Source organism: Penicillium hordei (genome assembly GCF_028827395.1).
Source record: "Penicillium hordei strain IBT 12815 chromosome Unknown utg000002l_segment0_segment0, whole genome shotgun sequence".
Classification (NCBI taxonomy): Eukaryota; Fungi; Ascomycota; class Eurotiomycetes; order Eurotiales; family Aspergillaceae; genus Penicillium; species Penicillium hordei.
The window spans coordinates 1,591,735-1,608,727 of NW_026623143.1; the positions used below are offsets into that span (position 1 = coordinate 1,591,735).

The 16,993-nt window shown below is 46.8% G+C and overlaps 7 protein-coding genes across 7 annotated transcripts; 5 read left to right on the forward strand and 2 right to left on the reverse strand.

Moving 5' to 3' along the window:
• Positions 1-111: 111 nt before the first annotated feature.
• On the reverse strand, positions 112-1,881 carry N7537_003890 (uncharacterized protein; the record flags this gene model as incomplete). The annotated part of the gene is made up of 3 exons (XM_056894948.1): positions 112-390; positions 470-1,514; positions 1,598-1,881. 3 exons carry the CDS (start codon positions 1,879-1,881, stop codon positions 112-114), a joined length of 1,608 nt encoding a protein of 535 aa, XP_056754696.1.
• A 1,207-nt stretch (positions 1,882-3,088) lies between these two features.
• On the reverse strand, positions 3,089-3,480 carry N7537_003891 (uncharacterized protein; the record flags this gene model as incomplete). Its single annotated transcript, XM_056894949.1, has 2 exons — positions 3,089-3,345; positions 3,417-3,480. 2 exons carry the CDS (start codon positions 3,478-3,480, stop codon positions 3,089-3,091), a joined length of 321 nt encoding a protein of 106 aa, XP_056754697.1.
• A 1,457-nt stretch (positions 3,481-4,937) lies between these two features.
• Positions 4,938-5,641, forward strand: N7537_003892 (uncharacterized protein; the record flags this gene model as incomplete). The annotated part of the gene is made up of 2 exons (XM_056894950.1): positions 4,938-5,345; positions 5,483-5,641. 2 exons carry the CDS (start codon positions 4,938-4,940, stop codon positions 5,639-5,641), a joined length of 567 nt encoding a protein of 188 aa, XP_056754698.1.
• Positions 5,642-8,055: 2,414 nt separating this feature from the next.
• Positions 8,056-10,419, forward strand: N7537_003893 (dynamin family protein; the record flags this gene model as incomplete). Its single annotated transcript, XM_056894951.1, has 4 exons — positions 8,056-8,439; positions 8,507-9,097; positions 9,154-9,962; positions 10,032-10,419. The coding sequence occupies 4 exons, from the start codon at positions 8,056-8,058 to the stop codon at positions 10,417-10,419; spliced, it is 2,172 nt and encodes a 723-aa protein (XP_056754699.1).
• A 1,868-nt stretch (positions 10,420-12,287) lies between these two features.
• Positions 12,288-13,213, forward strand: N7537_003894 (YoaK family protein; the record flags this gene model as incomplete). Its single annotated transcript, XM_056894952.1, has 2 exons — positions 12,288-12,505; positions 12,612-13,213. The coding sequence occupies exons 1-2, from the start codon at positions 12,304-12,306 to the stop codon at positions 13,211-13,213; spliced, it is 804 nt and encodes a 267-aa protein (XP_056754700.1). The 5' UTR covers positions 12,288-12,303.
• A 1,203-nt stretch (positions 13,214-14,416) lies between these two features.
• Positions 14,417-15,490, forward strand: N7537_003895 (ankyrin repeat domain-containing protein; the record flags this gene model as incomplete). The annotated part of the gene is made up of 1 exon (XM_056894953.1): positions 14,417-15,490. The coding sequence occupies one exon, from the start codon at positions 14,417-14,419 to the stop codon at positions 15,488-15,490; it is 1,074 nt and encodes a 357-aa protein (XP_056754701.1).
• Positions 15,491-15,996: 506 nt separating this feature from the next.
• Positions 15,997-16,698, forward strand: N7537_003896 (uncharacterized protein; the record flags this gene model as incomplete). The annotated part of the gene is made up of 1 exon (XM_056894954.1): positions 15,997-16,698. One exon carries the CDS (start codon positions 15,997-15,999, stop codon positions 16,696-16,698), a length of 702 nt encoding a protein of 233 aa, XP_056754702.1.
• Between the last annotated feature and the right edge of the window lie 295 nt (positions 16,699-16,993).

Below are 16,993 nucleotides of genomic sequence, written 5' to 3' on the forward strand. Positions count from 1 at the left end.
AATCGAAACGCTCTAGTGAGGGGCCTCTATGTGGGAAAGAGAGAGGGGGAGTGAAGAAGGATCTTTAATAAAACCTCCGATCTACGGTTTAAAACCCCATGCTCTCGAGGATCAATCATGCTTCGGCCGCCCGACTTTACCCGCCGTCCTCATTCCAAGCACAGTTACAAGAATCATAGCCACCGTTGCCCCGAAAGAGGCCCAAAACGCGGCGCTGTAACCCTCCGCAAGGGCTACAGGGGATGACTTGTTCTCCGTAGAGCTCATAGTAACAGCATTGGCAAGAATAGCCGTGAGATTCAGGCCGATACTAGTCCCCAACTGTGCGCATGTGTTAGAAACTCCTCCCGCAAGACCATGGAGCGACCGTGGGAAGAGTTGCGTGATAACCTGTGGTAATTTACGTCAGTACATATGGGGAAAAGAAAGACTGCGAATATATAGGTAGTTATATGAGAAGTAAACTTACTAAATTAGCTATAGTGAGTGTCACATCAGCCCAGATTGGAGAAAGGATAGCCGCAGGGAATGCCGCTGCCCAGTAAGGCAGTTGGGAATGGTTGACAACTACTAACGCCATTATCAGCGGTGTTGCTGCGCTGAGAAGCACTGACACTCCGATGAGAATATCGGCCCTCACATGGCGTACCAGCGCCCCAGTAGCAATATTCGTCAAGACTCCGCTGACCACAAGAGGTAGAAAGCGTAGGCTAGTCTGAAAGGCAGAGAGTCCTTGAACCTCTTCGAAAAAGAGTGCAAGGAAGTACTGGTTTGTAGTGACGGTGGCCCAGGCGAAGAACACCATGATACACGTGGACGTGAATATCGGATTGCGCCAGATGGAGTTGGGGATGAGAGCAGGTCGATTGAACTTCTCTTGGTAGTGCTCCCAGATTAAGAAAGCTAGTATTAGAACCAAGGAAACAACAAGCAATACAATGTTTGCTGCAGTGGAAATCGAGCTTGGGCGAGCACAGATTGCAGACAGAACATAAGAGAGCAATCCAAAAGCAACACTGATGAGGGAGACTCCTATCCAGTCAACGTCCTCTCGAAAACGGCGCAGAATTGAGTAACTCAACTGATCGTCTGCGGTTGAAGGCAAAAAGAAACAGCTGACCACGAATACCCCGGCATTGATGCCTGCGATGAGATACATTGCTGTTCGCCAGCCGATGCTGTCGATGAGAATCCCTCCAATGATGAGCCCAATCAGAAACCCCGTGGGCTGTGCGGCCCCCAGACAGGCAAAAGCAATGTTGCGCATACGGCCCAGAGGAAAAGTCTTGGTGACGATGCTGACTGAACCTGGTAAGCAGAGCGAGATCGCAACGCCCTGCAGAGCGCGGAAGATGATCAGTTCCATCCCATCGCGCGCAAGGCCACAGGCCAGAATCAGACACGTCGATAGAAAACTCCCAAGAAGATAGATACGGCGACAGCCAACCACGTCTGCCACACTCCCGGAAAGGAGCAATGTGCAGCCACAGGAAAGAGAGTAGACCGAGGCTGGCCTGGGAGCATCGTATGTCATTAATTATCAGAATAAGGACGAATTATCGAATGAATTCAGTAGTCACCCATGTATGGTACGTACCAAAGTAGAAGGCCTTCATCAAGATTGATTGACTTGGCAATTTTGGGGAGACCAACTGCCAGTATTCCGCTGAGGACTGTACTGATCATATACATGAGGCTGACAAGCATAAGGATAACTGCAATCTTCCATTGTGCTGGTTGGTTCTCGGAAACGTCTCTGAAGAGCTGTTCTTCACTGCCCAAGGTATTTTCTACTGGCAATGACTTGAGCGCAACAGTTTGAGGAGGAGCCCCTTTCGAGGAGGACAGGGATGTCTCTTCCAGTGTTACAGTGGTTGACATACTCGCGTGCAAACTCGTCTTGGACTGGTATCAGATCTGCAGAAGAGAGAAGAGACAGAAAGAAGGAAGTCCTGATATTTTTGAAACGGAAAAAAAGTAGTGTCCGTGATTTTCTCGCGAAGCATAAGTTTAGTGTGGAGAGGGTAGAGCGGGTAATATTGCCAGCCGCCCTTCCACGATACGGAGCACGCTATATTAGTGGAGTGGAGTATGAGAAACTTCGGAAAAAAAAAATAGAATATATATATTATAATTTAAAAGTAAATATGGTAAAATGAATCAATATTTCAAGGCAAAAATGGTAATATAAAACTATAATACAAGACCCCTAATCCACCCTGCGAAGAGACCCGTTTCCTGCTCCGTTTCTTCCGGGCCGCCCGCGACCCTGAGAAGATCGCTGGTCTTCATTCTGGTTCCGTATTTTTTGAAGGAACTCTGTTTCTTGATTTTTTTGTATTTTCTTAAATAAACATTCAAAATGGGTATTCCTCGTTTTTTTTTTCGGTTTTTCATTCTTCTCTTTTTCTTGCTTTTTCTTTCCAGAACTATTACTAGCAGGGATGTAGGTTACATCAGGACCAGACGATAAGGCGGTGGCCGAAACCACGAACGAAACGAGAATTGAAATCATTTTTGGGCCTTTGCAATCTTTCCAAGGTCACGTTTGGCAATACAGTCAAATCTGGTTGATTTAAACTAATCTAGCAGCATTAATTTGCTCGAATAATTCAGATTACAAGTAAAACAGAGCTCTTTGGCAGTCTCACTATAATTCAACGGCCTGAAATTGCTTGAATAAACGAGAATTCGAATTCCAGCAGCTTCGAATTACTATAAGCGGATTTGACTGTACTCGGCTATCACAAGCCCGAATCCACTGGAGCACACTGGATGTGGACGCCACGTCAGGAGAAATCCTCTTGAGAAAAGGATTAGGTTGCTGGAGGTCGCACCAGTCATTCGGGATACGCACGGATCAGCCCGCAATCTAGATGAGCAGTAAATCTGAATAAAAACAAGCCATTGCTTAGAGACACCATGTCGTATATCCTGAGATTAATATATCAAGTGCATAAATTTGCTCCTAATCTATCTACAGAAGCTCTCGTTCCATCCCAATTCAATTTATACCAACCAATACATATCATCCATCCATACCCTTGCGAACCGCCGAACTGGTGAACTTATTGACTGACCTAACACTCTATTCAGAGTCCTCCGCGGTGAAATCCTGGACATACGACTTGATGAAGTTGCTCCAAGCAGCCGCATTCCAATTTTCACCATCTCTCTTCACGGTATCGTCCACAGCATACACTTTGACGAAGTTGCTCCAAGCAGCCGCATTCCAATTTTCAACATCTCTCTTCGCGGTATCATCAACAGCATACACTTTGACGAAGTTGCTCCAAGCTTCAGCGTTCCATTTGTCAGCGGCCCGCTTGACAGATGCAAGGTCACCTATATATGGTAAAGAGATCAGTACCTCTATTGAATCTCTACATTAGAGACGTTGCAGGAAGTATTATTACCAATAGCGGCGGCTGAGACAGCCAAGGCCTGAACGAGGGTAACAGCGAGAGTAGAGATCTTCATGATGAATCAATTGTAAATAGAAAGGAGAAGAAATTGCTCTGTTTCAGACTCAGGGAGTACGAGATGTAAAGAATCAATGCTATGCGTAAATTGGAGATGGTGAATGATATGATGAACTGGTGTAATGCTTTAGCTACCTATAAGAAAAAAAATCAGTACGGTACGGGAGGGGAAGGACACGTTAGCTATTTAGGGGCGTGTAGGATTATTTAGGTATAGAATAGTGGTATTTAGGGCGTTCAGGTGAATGGGCTGAATAGACTAAAGGGTAGGGCGGTAAGAGGGGATTTCCTAACGAATCAAAAAAAGATAGGTGAACACCGACATACAACAGTGAGGATTCGCTGGTGGTCACCCACCCAACTACTAACTCACCGGCGTGTGGCTTAAGTACGGCTGAGCGGACGGGAAGCCCTGTTTTCCACACCCTATGGTCGTATGTATCAGTATTCGTGTGGGGGAGAATCATAGAATGCAAGTAGTTTGATGAGTGAGTGACAATGAACCGCAATGCCCAGCACTTTCGGTACACCGAGAGCCAGTACATCGGTATGTCCACATTCTCATTATAGCAGTGTACTTTGCTAATCTTCATAGCCACTGCCATTCCTTCACTTCAGGCCAAGGTTACCCATCAACATATCTCCAAATCAGAGTATGGGTTTGCACTTAGAGCGGATGAGGGGTTCGAGCGCGAAGAATGCGGCCGTGTTTTGCTTCAGGTTGCGGGAGTGTTGAGAGATACCTGGATCGTTGCGGTTTTGTCTTGCTGTCAAAAGGTGGCGGGTATTGGGTTAAGTCGTACATTCCTATGGCTCAGTGGCCATTAATGGTAGAGTATTTGGAATATCAAGCCATTCCCATATAAGTATGCATGTATTTTGATACTTCCCTTTCCTTGGCTACTATATCAAGTACCAAAGTATCCGATCATTTACCTGCCAAAAAGGAGATTCGAGCTGGGATTCCCGCTCTCTGTCATAACGGTCCGTGACAGTCCATTCTTTATTGATCATTGGCAACGCAGGCAGAATAGCCACGGAGCGGGTCGAATGCACCCTTGGAATGTGGCAACCAGGCAAGAAAATCTTCATATCTCATATTTGGCTCGTTTATTAATAAGCTGTATTCTTTTCGTGGTATGCAACCCAGTGCCGGGAGGATCTGATACACATTAGGTGCGGGCACTCGCGGCCTGGGGTACTGGCAGCATTTCCCACGCGATGATCCCTTCCTGACAGGATATGATGGTTCGGCTGGAACTAATCAGATAAAATAGCGAGTCAGAAGAGCTCTCAAATAGGCAGTAGTGTCTTCCAGATGAAAGTTTGTAACATACCTGGGGATTTTGTCTTAACCGCTGGAAGCGTCTACCTTCCATTGTTATAGGAGCTACATTCTGTGTAGCCCTCATTCAAATATCATATTTAGTACAGAAGGTCCACGCAGACGCAAAGATGGAGGTAACACATATCCAGTGGCCAGAAAGCGAAGACTCGACCTCGCTTTCCAAGACCGCCAGGCTGTACCTAAGCCAACCACACAAGATGACAATCCAATTCCCAAGCGTGTCATTCGACTGTTTCCAGCCAAGTCCAGCCAAGAAATTTGTCTCTCTCACCAAGAACCCCGGGGTAACTGATGGGAAAATCAGCACCGTCTTTCACGAGCTTAAGCCCCTTCAGCCAGATGATTTGATCGGCGAATGGGACGGATATATTCTTACCACAGGCCACCCATTCGAAGAGGAGCTGGACACGATCAATTGGTTTGGCAATACATTTTATTCCACCGAGGATGTGGCGCCGCTGATTGTTGCGCGGAACGGGGAACGGGTGCCTTTTGAGGATTGGGGGCGTGCATCCGTAAGTCCTTTCCCTTTATTTTGTGACACATCTCCAGTGGTGCGTAAGCTACGTATATCTATATATTCACATGTAGTTATGGATTCTGTGCGTGTTTGGGCTTGGGATATGAGAGCTGACATTTCTTTTCTTGACAGCTACGCGAAATCAAATACCATGGAGTCCTCTCTACGACTTTGGTCTACGATAAGCGACCAATGATGGTCCATTATCGAGCTGTGAAACATAATATGGTGGCCGGGTGTATTGAGAGTAAAGAGTGGCAGGGAAAAGTCTATTTCTATTTGACGAGATGATTGTTATATTTAATATATCCTTGGGTTGTATTGACAACTTCGCTTGAGTAACTAGGAACGTTGCGTCTAATAAATGATAAGTGTCATTTATTCAAATGACAGTAATTTACGTCAAGAATTCATAGACTATTGCTAATTCAGCCTCATGATGTAATTCTATCAGCCAAACTCAACCAACGTATTCTCGTCGTCAACCCAGGCCACTCGTTACATTAACGATACGTCGGTTATGGTACTTCGAGGCGCGTAGTAGTGGGAGAAAAGTGGCAGTCATCACTGCCACGCCGAATACATTGGTTTCAAACACCCTGACCTGAAACGGTCCTGGACGAACTTGGTTGCGGCGGTAATAGATCCATCTTGGTCTAGATCGATGACGATGGGTGTCAAAGAGATATCAATACTAGATTCTTGTAGTTTCTTGATGCTCCATCGGCTCTCTATTGGGAGCGGGCGCCAATAACGAGGCTGTATTGGCTGATGTTAGCCAGCTGCTGTGAAGTTGCACGAGATCTGTCACATTGAGGCCAAATTTAAAGCAAGTATAGCGTCAGGTATCCGCTAAAGCTAAACTATATGACTCTAGTTGTTAATTATAAAGATTTAAGCGCTACACCTACTAGTTTGTCGCTGTAAACTGGTGGTCGAATGGTGTGGACAGGTATTTTTATGAGCAAATGAAAGTTTTAAAATAGGTACATGTATGAACACGTCAACAAACGCAGCCACCTATCCAACCCCTGCCAATTTTCTCCACCTCAAATATTAGCTAGATAGCATCGCTGGCGGAAGAAAATATGCAATTATGCGCTCTTTGCGACAGTAAATAAATACGTGTACCCCCCTCTTTACCAACACACCAGCATGATCCTATCCTTGCTCTATCTTCATCACACTACTAAGGCCTAATATATTCCGAACCATATTCCTGTCCAGCACCAACAGAATGGCACGTAAAAACTCCAACAAGCCTAGAGTTGAGAAGAAAAGCTGGTCTCTCTTCCCTGAATTAAACAAGGAAGTATGTGGGATTCTCTCAGAAGCAAGCCTGCACCAATTTAAGTTCTACCCACTTGACGACTCTGATGCCTGCGAAGAACAATACGATACAAATATCATGGGCCGCTTTGTATGTAAAGCTACCTCATGTCCGTCGAATGGCTGGTCGAGCAAAATGATAGCCATAACTATTCGACTCTACCCCGGTTCACGATACAATGCTCGGGTGTATCATCAGCGTTGCAAGAGCTGTGAGGCTCTTAGTCGGCCGAAGTTGGATCAATCTTACGCGGATCGTGTTGCTTATCGAATCAAGAGATGGAGTGGGATACAGATGGAAACGCCAATTTACTCGAAGAAAAAGAGCAAGGGTCCACATAACGGCAGATTGTGTGAGGGCTGTAAGGATGGGCATTGCAAAGAGCTTGATGGTGTGTATTTAATCAAGATCCGCACATCTGAATCTGATTAATGACGTCTTTTTAGACTGAGTGAAATTGCCCTCGGAACAAAACTCACTCAAGTAAAAAGACCGATGGTTGCCGGGGAGACCATGAACGTTTATCAGACTGTGTGCTCAATATGAGTATGTGGAAAGAGCTGGTGTTCTATATGTGGCTCTACGCCAGCTGCCTCTCCGCGTCTGATGGCGATGTTAGATAGGATTATCTCAAATTTGGCGGCCAGGGAGATACGGTTACCGTATAATGAACGCTATGTATTGCCTTGCTTTACTAAACATTCTGATGATCACTATATACACAAACAAATCAGGTAAGACGTCTTTGCCCTGCTATCGTAGTGCATATTATATCTTTCGATTAAGGGCCACATCAAGGATGTGAAACTCCTAGAAAAGGCCGCCGACCTCAATTTGTGATAGTTGGTCCAGTATGAGTAGACTATTTGTCAACGTTACTTTTGGCGGAAATTCCGTTTGAGATAGTCATCAGTGACGCCCTACCATCGAACGAGCAACGGATGGCTCCTGCTCGTTTCTGTTTCCTGGGTGTCCAGGAGAACGGAAGCCAATCCGACAGCGCTTCCACAGAATATGTTCGTTTTTAGCTCGTAGAGATCTAACATTTCGGCCCACCCAATTTGCTCAAAATATGTGTCGGGGTGGGCTTTCTGGCTAGGCGCCCATCGGGCGCCTAGCCAGAAGAAAAAGATTTTTCTCCCGTGATAGCCAGTCCATTGCGCTGCGTGGAGACATCTGTTGTTTCATACCTTGAACATGTCACTATTGCATTGCATATACATGACTCGCGTGTTTTCCAGAAGCTGCATACATATATGGTCTCCCATATTTACTACTTTGTGCCTCACCCCAAAAGACCCTCCTTGCCCCCTCTATTCAATTGCTTATCCCTCTCCGCGCATCTTCGCCTTATCATTGACGATTGTGCATCATCATGACTCTTCAGGAAACCAGTTCTGACAGCCAGGCGCTGGCCGATTCCCTGTTACTCGAAAAAATTGATAAGCTATTTGCGTGTAACGTGGGACAATACATCGGCCTCCCTCAGATCGTGGTCGTTGGTGATCAGTCCAGCGGCAAGAGTTCAGTCTTGGAAGGCTTGACCCGCTTGAGCTTTCCGCGCGACAGTGGCCTGTGTACCAGATTTGCCACGCAGATAGTCTTTCGGCGTGATTTGATATTGACTCAGCGGCAGATTTCTGTTTCGATAATCCCTGCATCCGATACAGACGCAGCCGCGAAAGAGGAACTTGCGAGATGGAGTTCTTCGGGGATTGCGACACTTAGTGACGAAGGCTTTTCTCAGATGATGACCGAGGTGAATACGCTCCATCTGTGTAACAAATCATGATAACCTATTGACTTCAAACGTCTGCATAAATAAGGTGCATCAAATAATGGGACTTTCTGTCTCTAATGGAGATGGGCTACCGACATTCTCTAACCATGTGCTTCAACTTGAAATACGGGGTCCTCAAGAGAACCATCTCAGTGTTATTGATGTTCCTGGTATCTTCTCGGCCCACAAACCTGGACTTACTACAAAGGAGGACATAGTCCTTGTGCGAGAAATGGTTCTCCGCTACATGAAAAATGAACGATCGATTATGTTGACTGTGGTACCTGCAAATGTGGATGATGCTACGCAGGTGATCATTGAGATGGCTCGTGAGCTGGATCCCGAGGGAGAAAGAACATTGCAAGTTTTGACCAAACCTGATCTTGTTGATGAGGGAGCGAAGGACAAAGTGGTTGAGATGGTTGAAAATGCAACTAATGGCCTCGGGTGGATTGTTCTTCGAAACCTGGGACAAGCACAGCTAAGCCATGCTGATATCGACCGAGACAGGCAAGAGGAGGTTTTTTACCAAACCTCCCCCTGGAATCGTCTCCGTGTGGAGAACTTTGGTGTCAAGGCGCTGAGGAGCCGCTTGCGGGAAGTCCTGACCGCTAGTGTGCGTCGTGCGTTTCCATCAGTATGTGGTGCCCCGATTTGCTAGAGACGAATGGACATCTTACCCATCACCGACAGGTTCGTGCTGAAGTGATAAAAAAGCTTAACCAGGCTAAGGCGGATCTAAAATCCCTCGGCAAAGAGCGAGAAACCCCAGAACAGCAGAGGGGGTTTCTTCTGGACATCATTTCGGATTTCCAGGAGTTAACCCAGCTAGCTCTCACCACAAACTATGGCGCACGGGACGTCTTTGAGAAAAAGGAATCTCTAAGACTGGCTACTTCGGTCATCAATCGAAACATCACTTTCGCGGATGAGATCTTAACCAAGGGACACAGGTTTTCTTTTCAAACCAATTATAAGGATGATAATCGCACCGAGTCTCCTACTATTTCTGACGAGGAAGATGGATCCGACAGAGATCGATATTCGAGCAATGAAGAGCAGTGTGTCTTGAGTCGAAATACCGACTCATGCGAAGACCTTCAAGAAATTTTGCATGAAAATGTTGAGATACAACTACCATCTGCAAAAGGAGTTCTAGATTGGATCCAAGCTCAACATCATCAGTCCAGAGGGTTCGAAGTCGGAACATTCAGTTCTTCCTTGATCGCGACTTTGATGAAGAAACAATCTATGAAATGGTCGGCACTTTCCATGGGCTACATTAGCGATATCATTGTGATTGTTCACAGATTCATACAAGAGAACCTTCGTACTGCTTGTGATGATTCAAGATTATGCTCGAGCATCATTTCTCTTTTGATGGACTCCTTAATGGACAAATACCGACAAGCGTTGTCCAAAGCTGAGTTTTTGCTGAGGATTGAACTAGAGGGAACCCCGATGACCATGAACCATTATCTAAATGATAATATGCAAATATGGTATGCTCAACATACAGCCACGTTTCCTACTTAAAGAGATTGGGGACTCTAACTGACAGTGCCTTCTAGTCGTCAAAAGCGCATGCGGTCTGCTATGTCCAAGCATGTTATAGAATACAGTAATCATGGCAAGTGTGTCAGGTTGAGTGATATCATACAGCAAACTCCAATGAACAATACCGACCATACTGTCAAGGACTTGCATGACATTTTGCATGCCTACTACAAAGTGGCTCTCAAGAGGTTCATTGACAATATCTGCATGCAAGCCGCAGATTACCACTTGGTCACCGGACCTGAAGCCCCAATGAAGTTGTTTTCACCTGCATGGGTGAGCAGTCTTCCAGAAGACAAGTTAGAGGAGATAGCCGGAGAAGAGAAGAGTACCAGGCGCAGACGGCGACAGTTAAGGAAGCAGATAGAGGAGCTGGAGGCTGGACGTAAGGGGTTGATCTGATCGCACGGCTTAAAAATGCTTTTGAGCTTGACTATGTACCCTGGAAGGTGTCATATGAGTGGCATTTTGTTGTACGTATGATCGAGGAATAGGGCAGGCGACAGTATCTCATGGCAATTACTCCACAAATGTCTTATTTCATAATTGGTCGGCGCGGTAGTCGTCAGGTTGTCAGGTGGTAATTTACCAGTTGCTTCTAGTAGTTCAAAGTAGGAGGTTAGATTACTAGTGAGAGATGGACCCCAAAGAGGAACAGAGGTCCTATCCGCCTTGGCATAGACGGTGTCTCAACATTGGTAGACAAAGACCAAAAGGCAAATAAGTCCCAGGATACATATTCCGATAGCAAGAAAAAGCCGTCTCACAAGACAAAAAGAAAATTTGTTTCCATATACCGAGGAATGTGTAGGTCCTTCACTGTGAACACCTTGAGACGACCGGTCAGAACACGGAGGCCCGATCTCCTCGGTTTCACGGAAGATAGGGACGAAAACATCCGCAAGCCCGAGATAGTCACATTTGCCAAGGTCCTGGCACTCCTTGGAGTGCATCTCATAAGCTGACCTGGGCACTCCTTTTGGCTTACGGTGAGCCATACCTAGCGCCTTGGTATCCGGCTGCAGATCATGGCGCCTGAGATTGACCTCGTATATTTACCCCAGAGCTGAAGAAGATTGCGCCATAATTATCAGTGGTTCCTGGGGTGGGGTATATATTTTATATCAAAATATATGGAGATGATGAAGATAATGAAGCTGAGATAAAGAGGTTGAAGAGGGTGAAAGATGCAGCTGTTTCTTAGTTCAAACGGTGGCTGCATGAGATGCGGGATACGTACCGGGATTGTGCATAATCCTAGGTAAGACAGGAATCCTCCTTGGGGAAACTGCGATCACCCACTCCTTATACATAACAAGCACGTGAATTCGAATAGTGATTAGGGCTTACATTTTCGGGATGATTCGACAGTTATTGTAACCCTGCACTGCATGACTTCGCGTAGCGTCGGCCTTTAACCCATTCTGGTTGTCGCTTCCATGTTCTAGGTCAATCCTTGCATATTGGCATATGCCATTGACGCTCAATGAGTGTGGTAGGGCCTATATCGGACGCACAGGTTGGATTAGCGGATAGGGACTCGGGTATGGCCTCGGGTAAAAAAACCCGGGTAGGGAGGGATTCGGGAATGACCTTAGGAAGCTGAGTCTGATAGCAGATAGCCAAGACCTAAGAAGGCCTGTCATATCAATAAAATTGGTAATAGAATTGATAATCATTTGCTAAAGAAATTGATGAAGAAAAATTGAAAGAGAAATGGGTTAGAAGAAGATAGGTTAATAGGCACTCCCGGGTGTAAGCCAGATTTATAACCTTGGAATATCAACCCCCTATTTATACGTACAACATAGTATCATTCAGGTGTAACCAGCAATACCTAGGATACAAAGGACAGTTGTACTTACGTCCTAAGACTTACAAAAATGGGTAATATAGAGAGGATGTGGTTGGCTGTGTATCGTTTACCTTAATTCAGCCCTATCCGAGACCACATCAGGACTCTCCACTATTGCGTGCCGAGCTTCCAGGCAGCACAATTCTAAAGGGGTTTAGTTTGGGAATATTTTGCAGTATTTTGCAATATTATATGTTATTATATATAGTGTGGAGTATGTATTATATGTAGCTCTGAAGAAGATCAAGTCTGACTTAAGAGGGACCGTGATCGGACCTTACGATAAATTAACTTTTCCCCCCGGAAGTCGCCTCGTGCCGCCCAGGAACAAGAAAATTCTGTACACCCTAGGCTTTTCCCTGTGACATCTATTTATTACCCCGTACATACCCTGTACAGAGTACATCTTCACATACTCAGATTCCCTCAAAATGGAGAAGACAGAGGCCCCGGCCACCCCCGATCTCGAAGCCCCAGACCTCCCCGCCAAACAGTCCAGTGTCGCTCAACGATGGAAGCAGAACCTGTCGCCCACACACGCAGACTTGGTCTGTCTGCTCCTCACTTTCCTCACCGGTCTATGCGATAGCAGCGCTTACAATGCGTGGTCCTGCTTCCTGGGCATGCAAACAGGTACGAGTCATAGCCGTCGCTCTCCCGTAAGGGGCGCAAAGCCAAACCACCAACAACTTCCCCCGCGAAACACAGTAGAAAACTAACAACCCCTCCTCAAAAACAGGAAACACCATCTTCCTTGGTCTCGGCGCCTCCAATCAACCCAACAACAAGCCATGGGGCTGGCTCAAGTCCCTCGTCTCGATCGCGTCATTCTTCTTCGGCTCAATGATCTTCTCAATCGCAATGCGCAGCGTCGGCGCCCTCCGTCGCGGAACCCTCTTCGTCTCGTTCTTCGTGCAGACTATCCTCATCATCATCGCCGTCGCCTTAATCCAAGGTGATCTCATCCCCCACACCTCCGCTGACGCCACCCTAACCGGCGGCCCGCTTTTCCTCGAGTTGATCCCGATCGGTCTGCTGGCTTTCCAGTCCGCCGGTGGAATGACCTGCAGTCGTGCGCTGGGCTACAATGAGATCCCGACCGTGGTTTTGACAAGTGTTTACTTTGATATTGCGTCGGATCCGAAGATCATCGACAAGCCGAATACGAACGTTAAACGTAACCGTCGTATCGGTGGTGTTGTGTGTCTGCTTATCGGTGCGATTGTCGGTGGTTGGTTGAGTCGTAGCAGTGGTGGTATGCAGTCTGCGTTGTGGATGGCTGCTGGTATGAAGTTTGTTGCTGCGATTGCGTGGTTGTTCTGGAAGGCTGCGCCGAAATAGATTCGCCCGGCCATTCGGCGATGTGGGTTACCTTGTTCTGGTGTTGTAGAGGTTGAGTAGATTACAGTTTATATCTAGATTTGCATATATCAACGTTAATAATTTCCTATTTCAGGTATTCTTTGGATGTTTGGTGTTACAGCTACAGATATGACTATGACCATGAGAGGAATCTAAAGAAGCAAAGGCGGTTAACGTATGAATTGAGTTGCAAAGAGGTAGCTATACATTGGTCCAGTTGTTCTAATATAGATGATTATATAGGGAGTCTCCTACCGTCTTTCTAAACCTCGGTCTTTCTCCGGACTATCACCACGATCGTCCCCGCAGAGCTTAGTATTCGAATGCGAATTGGTCATCGAGTTCCAAAGCGTTACTTTAGTGACCCCCTGTTGCTGCCCAGTTCTCCGTTAGGAACAGTTACCCATGTGACAGCATCATGGTCTCTCTTGCTTCCTCGCCCCTTCTTCTTCCCTTCTCTCCCTGTCCGTAGACTGACTACCTTTCACACCACGAGTATCAGGAAAACTTATTTATTAATACGCCTAATGTGGAAGATATATACCTAGACTCCCTGATGCAAGAAAGCTTCGCCCGTGCCCAACAAACAAGAAATGCGTGGTATGCCAATTGGGTGGTGGAGATTCGGCCTTTGTCAAGGGCCTCACCACCAGTGCAAAAGGGCAATGTCGCCAAGAGCTAGCAGCAGGTTATCAATATGCATCCCATTTTACGCGCCTTCTTCCAGACCGGTACCCGGTCTAGCCAGCTCTACCAGGTGGTCCTTCGAGATTTCCCTACCCCCGTTTCCTATCTTAAAGCATCGCCCAATCCTGTCAACGATTTCGAGTTACTTCCTGATATGCCAGCAGATGGCACGCCTCCCACATGACCTTGATGGTAAGAACCCAGACACCATTGTATGAGCTCTTGATATAAATACCGATAGTACTTTTGTTCCTCTTAGGATTAAAACCGCTCGTTGGAGAATATGCATCCGCAGTGAAGGCTGCTCCAGGGCTCCAGAGCCCCATCTAGTCCCATAGTACTTCATATAAAGATGAAATAACGTGCACTGAGATATTTAAAACTCTGATGCGCTTAGGAAGGCTGGAAAATGACACCGCCCACTCACGCTAACTACATACTTGTTTCTACCTTTCCACTTCCCCCTGCAAAATTCAACTCATCCACTTTCCCGTAATGGCGCTCGACCAACTACCTACAGAGATCATATGGATCATCGCCTCATGCTTTTGCAAGCAGGGTGACATTTACGCCTTGATCCGGACCAACCGTCATCTACAGAGATTCCTCATCAAGTTTCTGTATTGTTTTCACGGCCAGTACAAGCATGGAATCGGGCTCTCTTTTGTCGCTGAACGGAACCTCGTTCCACAAGTTCGAGGTTTGCTAGACGGGTTGAACATTGCCCGTTATTACCATCCAGCGTCCGACGCAGTGACATTTGCAGCAGAAGACAAGTTACCAAAAATGTGCGCAGACGAGGATGAAATGACAGTTTCATCGACAGTGCAATATATATGGCGACAGACGGATCCTCATTCTCGGGATATTTATACCCATCCTCTTTTACAACAAGGATACAGCGTGCTGAGTGTCGTGAATATCCAGCACGCCCTGGTGGCAGCAATTCAGGGTGGCCATACCGAAGTTGTGGTCATCTTGCTAGGCTTCGGTGCACAAGTCAACTTCTACTGCAGGACTCGTGCTGACGACCTAAATCCTAAACATAATGTTTACTGGTGGCATCGTCAGGGCGTTGACTACCCACCCCTCTTTACTGCGGTGCAGAGAGGGAACCTAGAGCTAGTCAAATTACTGCTTCGGCGAGGTGCTGATCCGGAATTGTATGCCCCTTCCCCTTTGTATCGCGCCGTGAAAGATGGTCGACGGGATATCATTCCCATATTGCTTGAATACGGCGTGGGACCCCAAGATACAGCATTAAAGCTAGCTGTACTAAATGAGGATGAATCTATGGTGAGACTTCTCCTTGATCGAGAATTCAATATCTCATTGTATGGCTATACTGGACTCTTCGCTGCTGAACAGAAGTGTCTTTGGGATATCGTTAACCTGTTGAAAGCTCGTGGGGCGACACTGGCTGCACTTTCCCACCATGATAGACTTATTTGGGCACAGGAAGACGGGGATGGTACTGGCAGTCCCTATGGACTACCGATGTGTGTTGGCTGGGGAGATGAGGTGGATGAATCGGACGTGGAATCAGATGATGAACCAGAGGAGAATTGAATCACAGTTCAGCCAGCGTAAAGGTCTACGCACCTAGTTCGGCGTAACCTGCTAGAAGTATCAAACCACCCCTAGGTCTACGCCAGACCCTTTCGATGGCAAACGATGATCGAATTTTCAAAGCTTGTTTACAAGTCCAGGGATTCAATCATATATTGGTTCTTATTCATTCGCTCCCGGCTTCTCGCCGAAATTAAAAACACGGTAACTAACCGAATGGCCAATTGGGGCAGAGTTTAGATGCCCGGGCCCCGCTTCTGTGAGATTGGTGGGGTTGCCTATCAGCCCAGATGCTGTATTTGCAGTATTCCATGACTCGTTGAAATCCAATACGTTATAGGTATACAGCTAGAGAGTGTTTCCTAATACGAGACCTCGGTGGCTTCCCCCAAGGGAAATCCGACCCGGAGATAACCCGGGACTAGAAAATGCCGAGCCGACTCTGTTGGGTTTAAAAGGCTCAATCTGCTCAATTACATTAATCAACTCTCAAATAACACAGCAAGATGTCCGCTTCACCCACAATCCTTCTCATCGGCGCTTCGCGCGGCCTCGGCCATGCCATGGCATCAGAATTCCTAGAAAAGGGATGGAACGTCGTCGGCACAGTCCGCGGAGAGTCACGAACATTATTCCATGAGCTAGCAGACAAATACACTGGCCGGGTTGACATTGAGACCTTGGACATTTGCGAACCCGATCAAATCAAGGCGCTCAATAATCGCTTATCAGTATCGGGCAAGACATTTGACGTCCTCTTCGTCAACGCCGGAACAACGAATCGTGACCCAACCCAAAACATTGGAGATGTATCAACGGAAGATTTCATCCATGTCATGGTCACGAATTCGCTCAGCCCGATGCGTGTCGTTGAAAGCCTGGCACACCATGTGACTCCAAAGGGCCTTATTGGGGTGATGTCATCGGGACAGGGAAGCATCAGCAACAATGAAACGGGTCTTCGAGAGGTGTATCGGGGTACTAAAGCCGCGCTGAACATGTTCATGCGAAGCTTTGCGGCTCGCCAGGACCCATCGCGTCCAATGGTGGTGATGGCTCCGGGGTGGGTCAAAACTGAGTTGGGAGGTCCCGATGCTCGGCTCACAATCGAAGAAAGCATCCCCAGCTTAGTGAATGTACTTATTACAAAACAAGAACGACCCGGACTTGAATACCTCGATTACCTTGGTCGAACTGTGCCTTGGTGAAGGCTTCCCAAGCTCACTCGGAGTTTTCCCGATATCTCCAATCGTGCCAAGCCCACCTACACCTACCTGGACAACGTTGTTTTTTGCGAATTTTATCACGGACCGGATGGATTTTCTATGAAAATAAAGCGATACATACATCTCATAAGTTCCGAGTTCAATTTCAACCTTCTCCGGATATGGAGTAGGAAACCCTTCGGGGTCGGGTTTAGATGGGGATGGCCATCTTCGGCCACAGTCGTTAAGCCGTGGATATACCAATGTTTTTCGGAATTAGGTGGCTCTAGATGAGGAC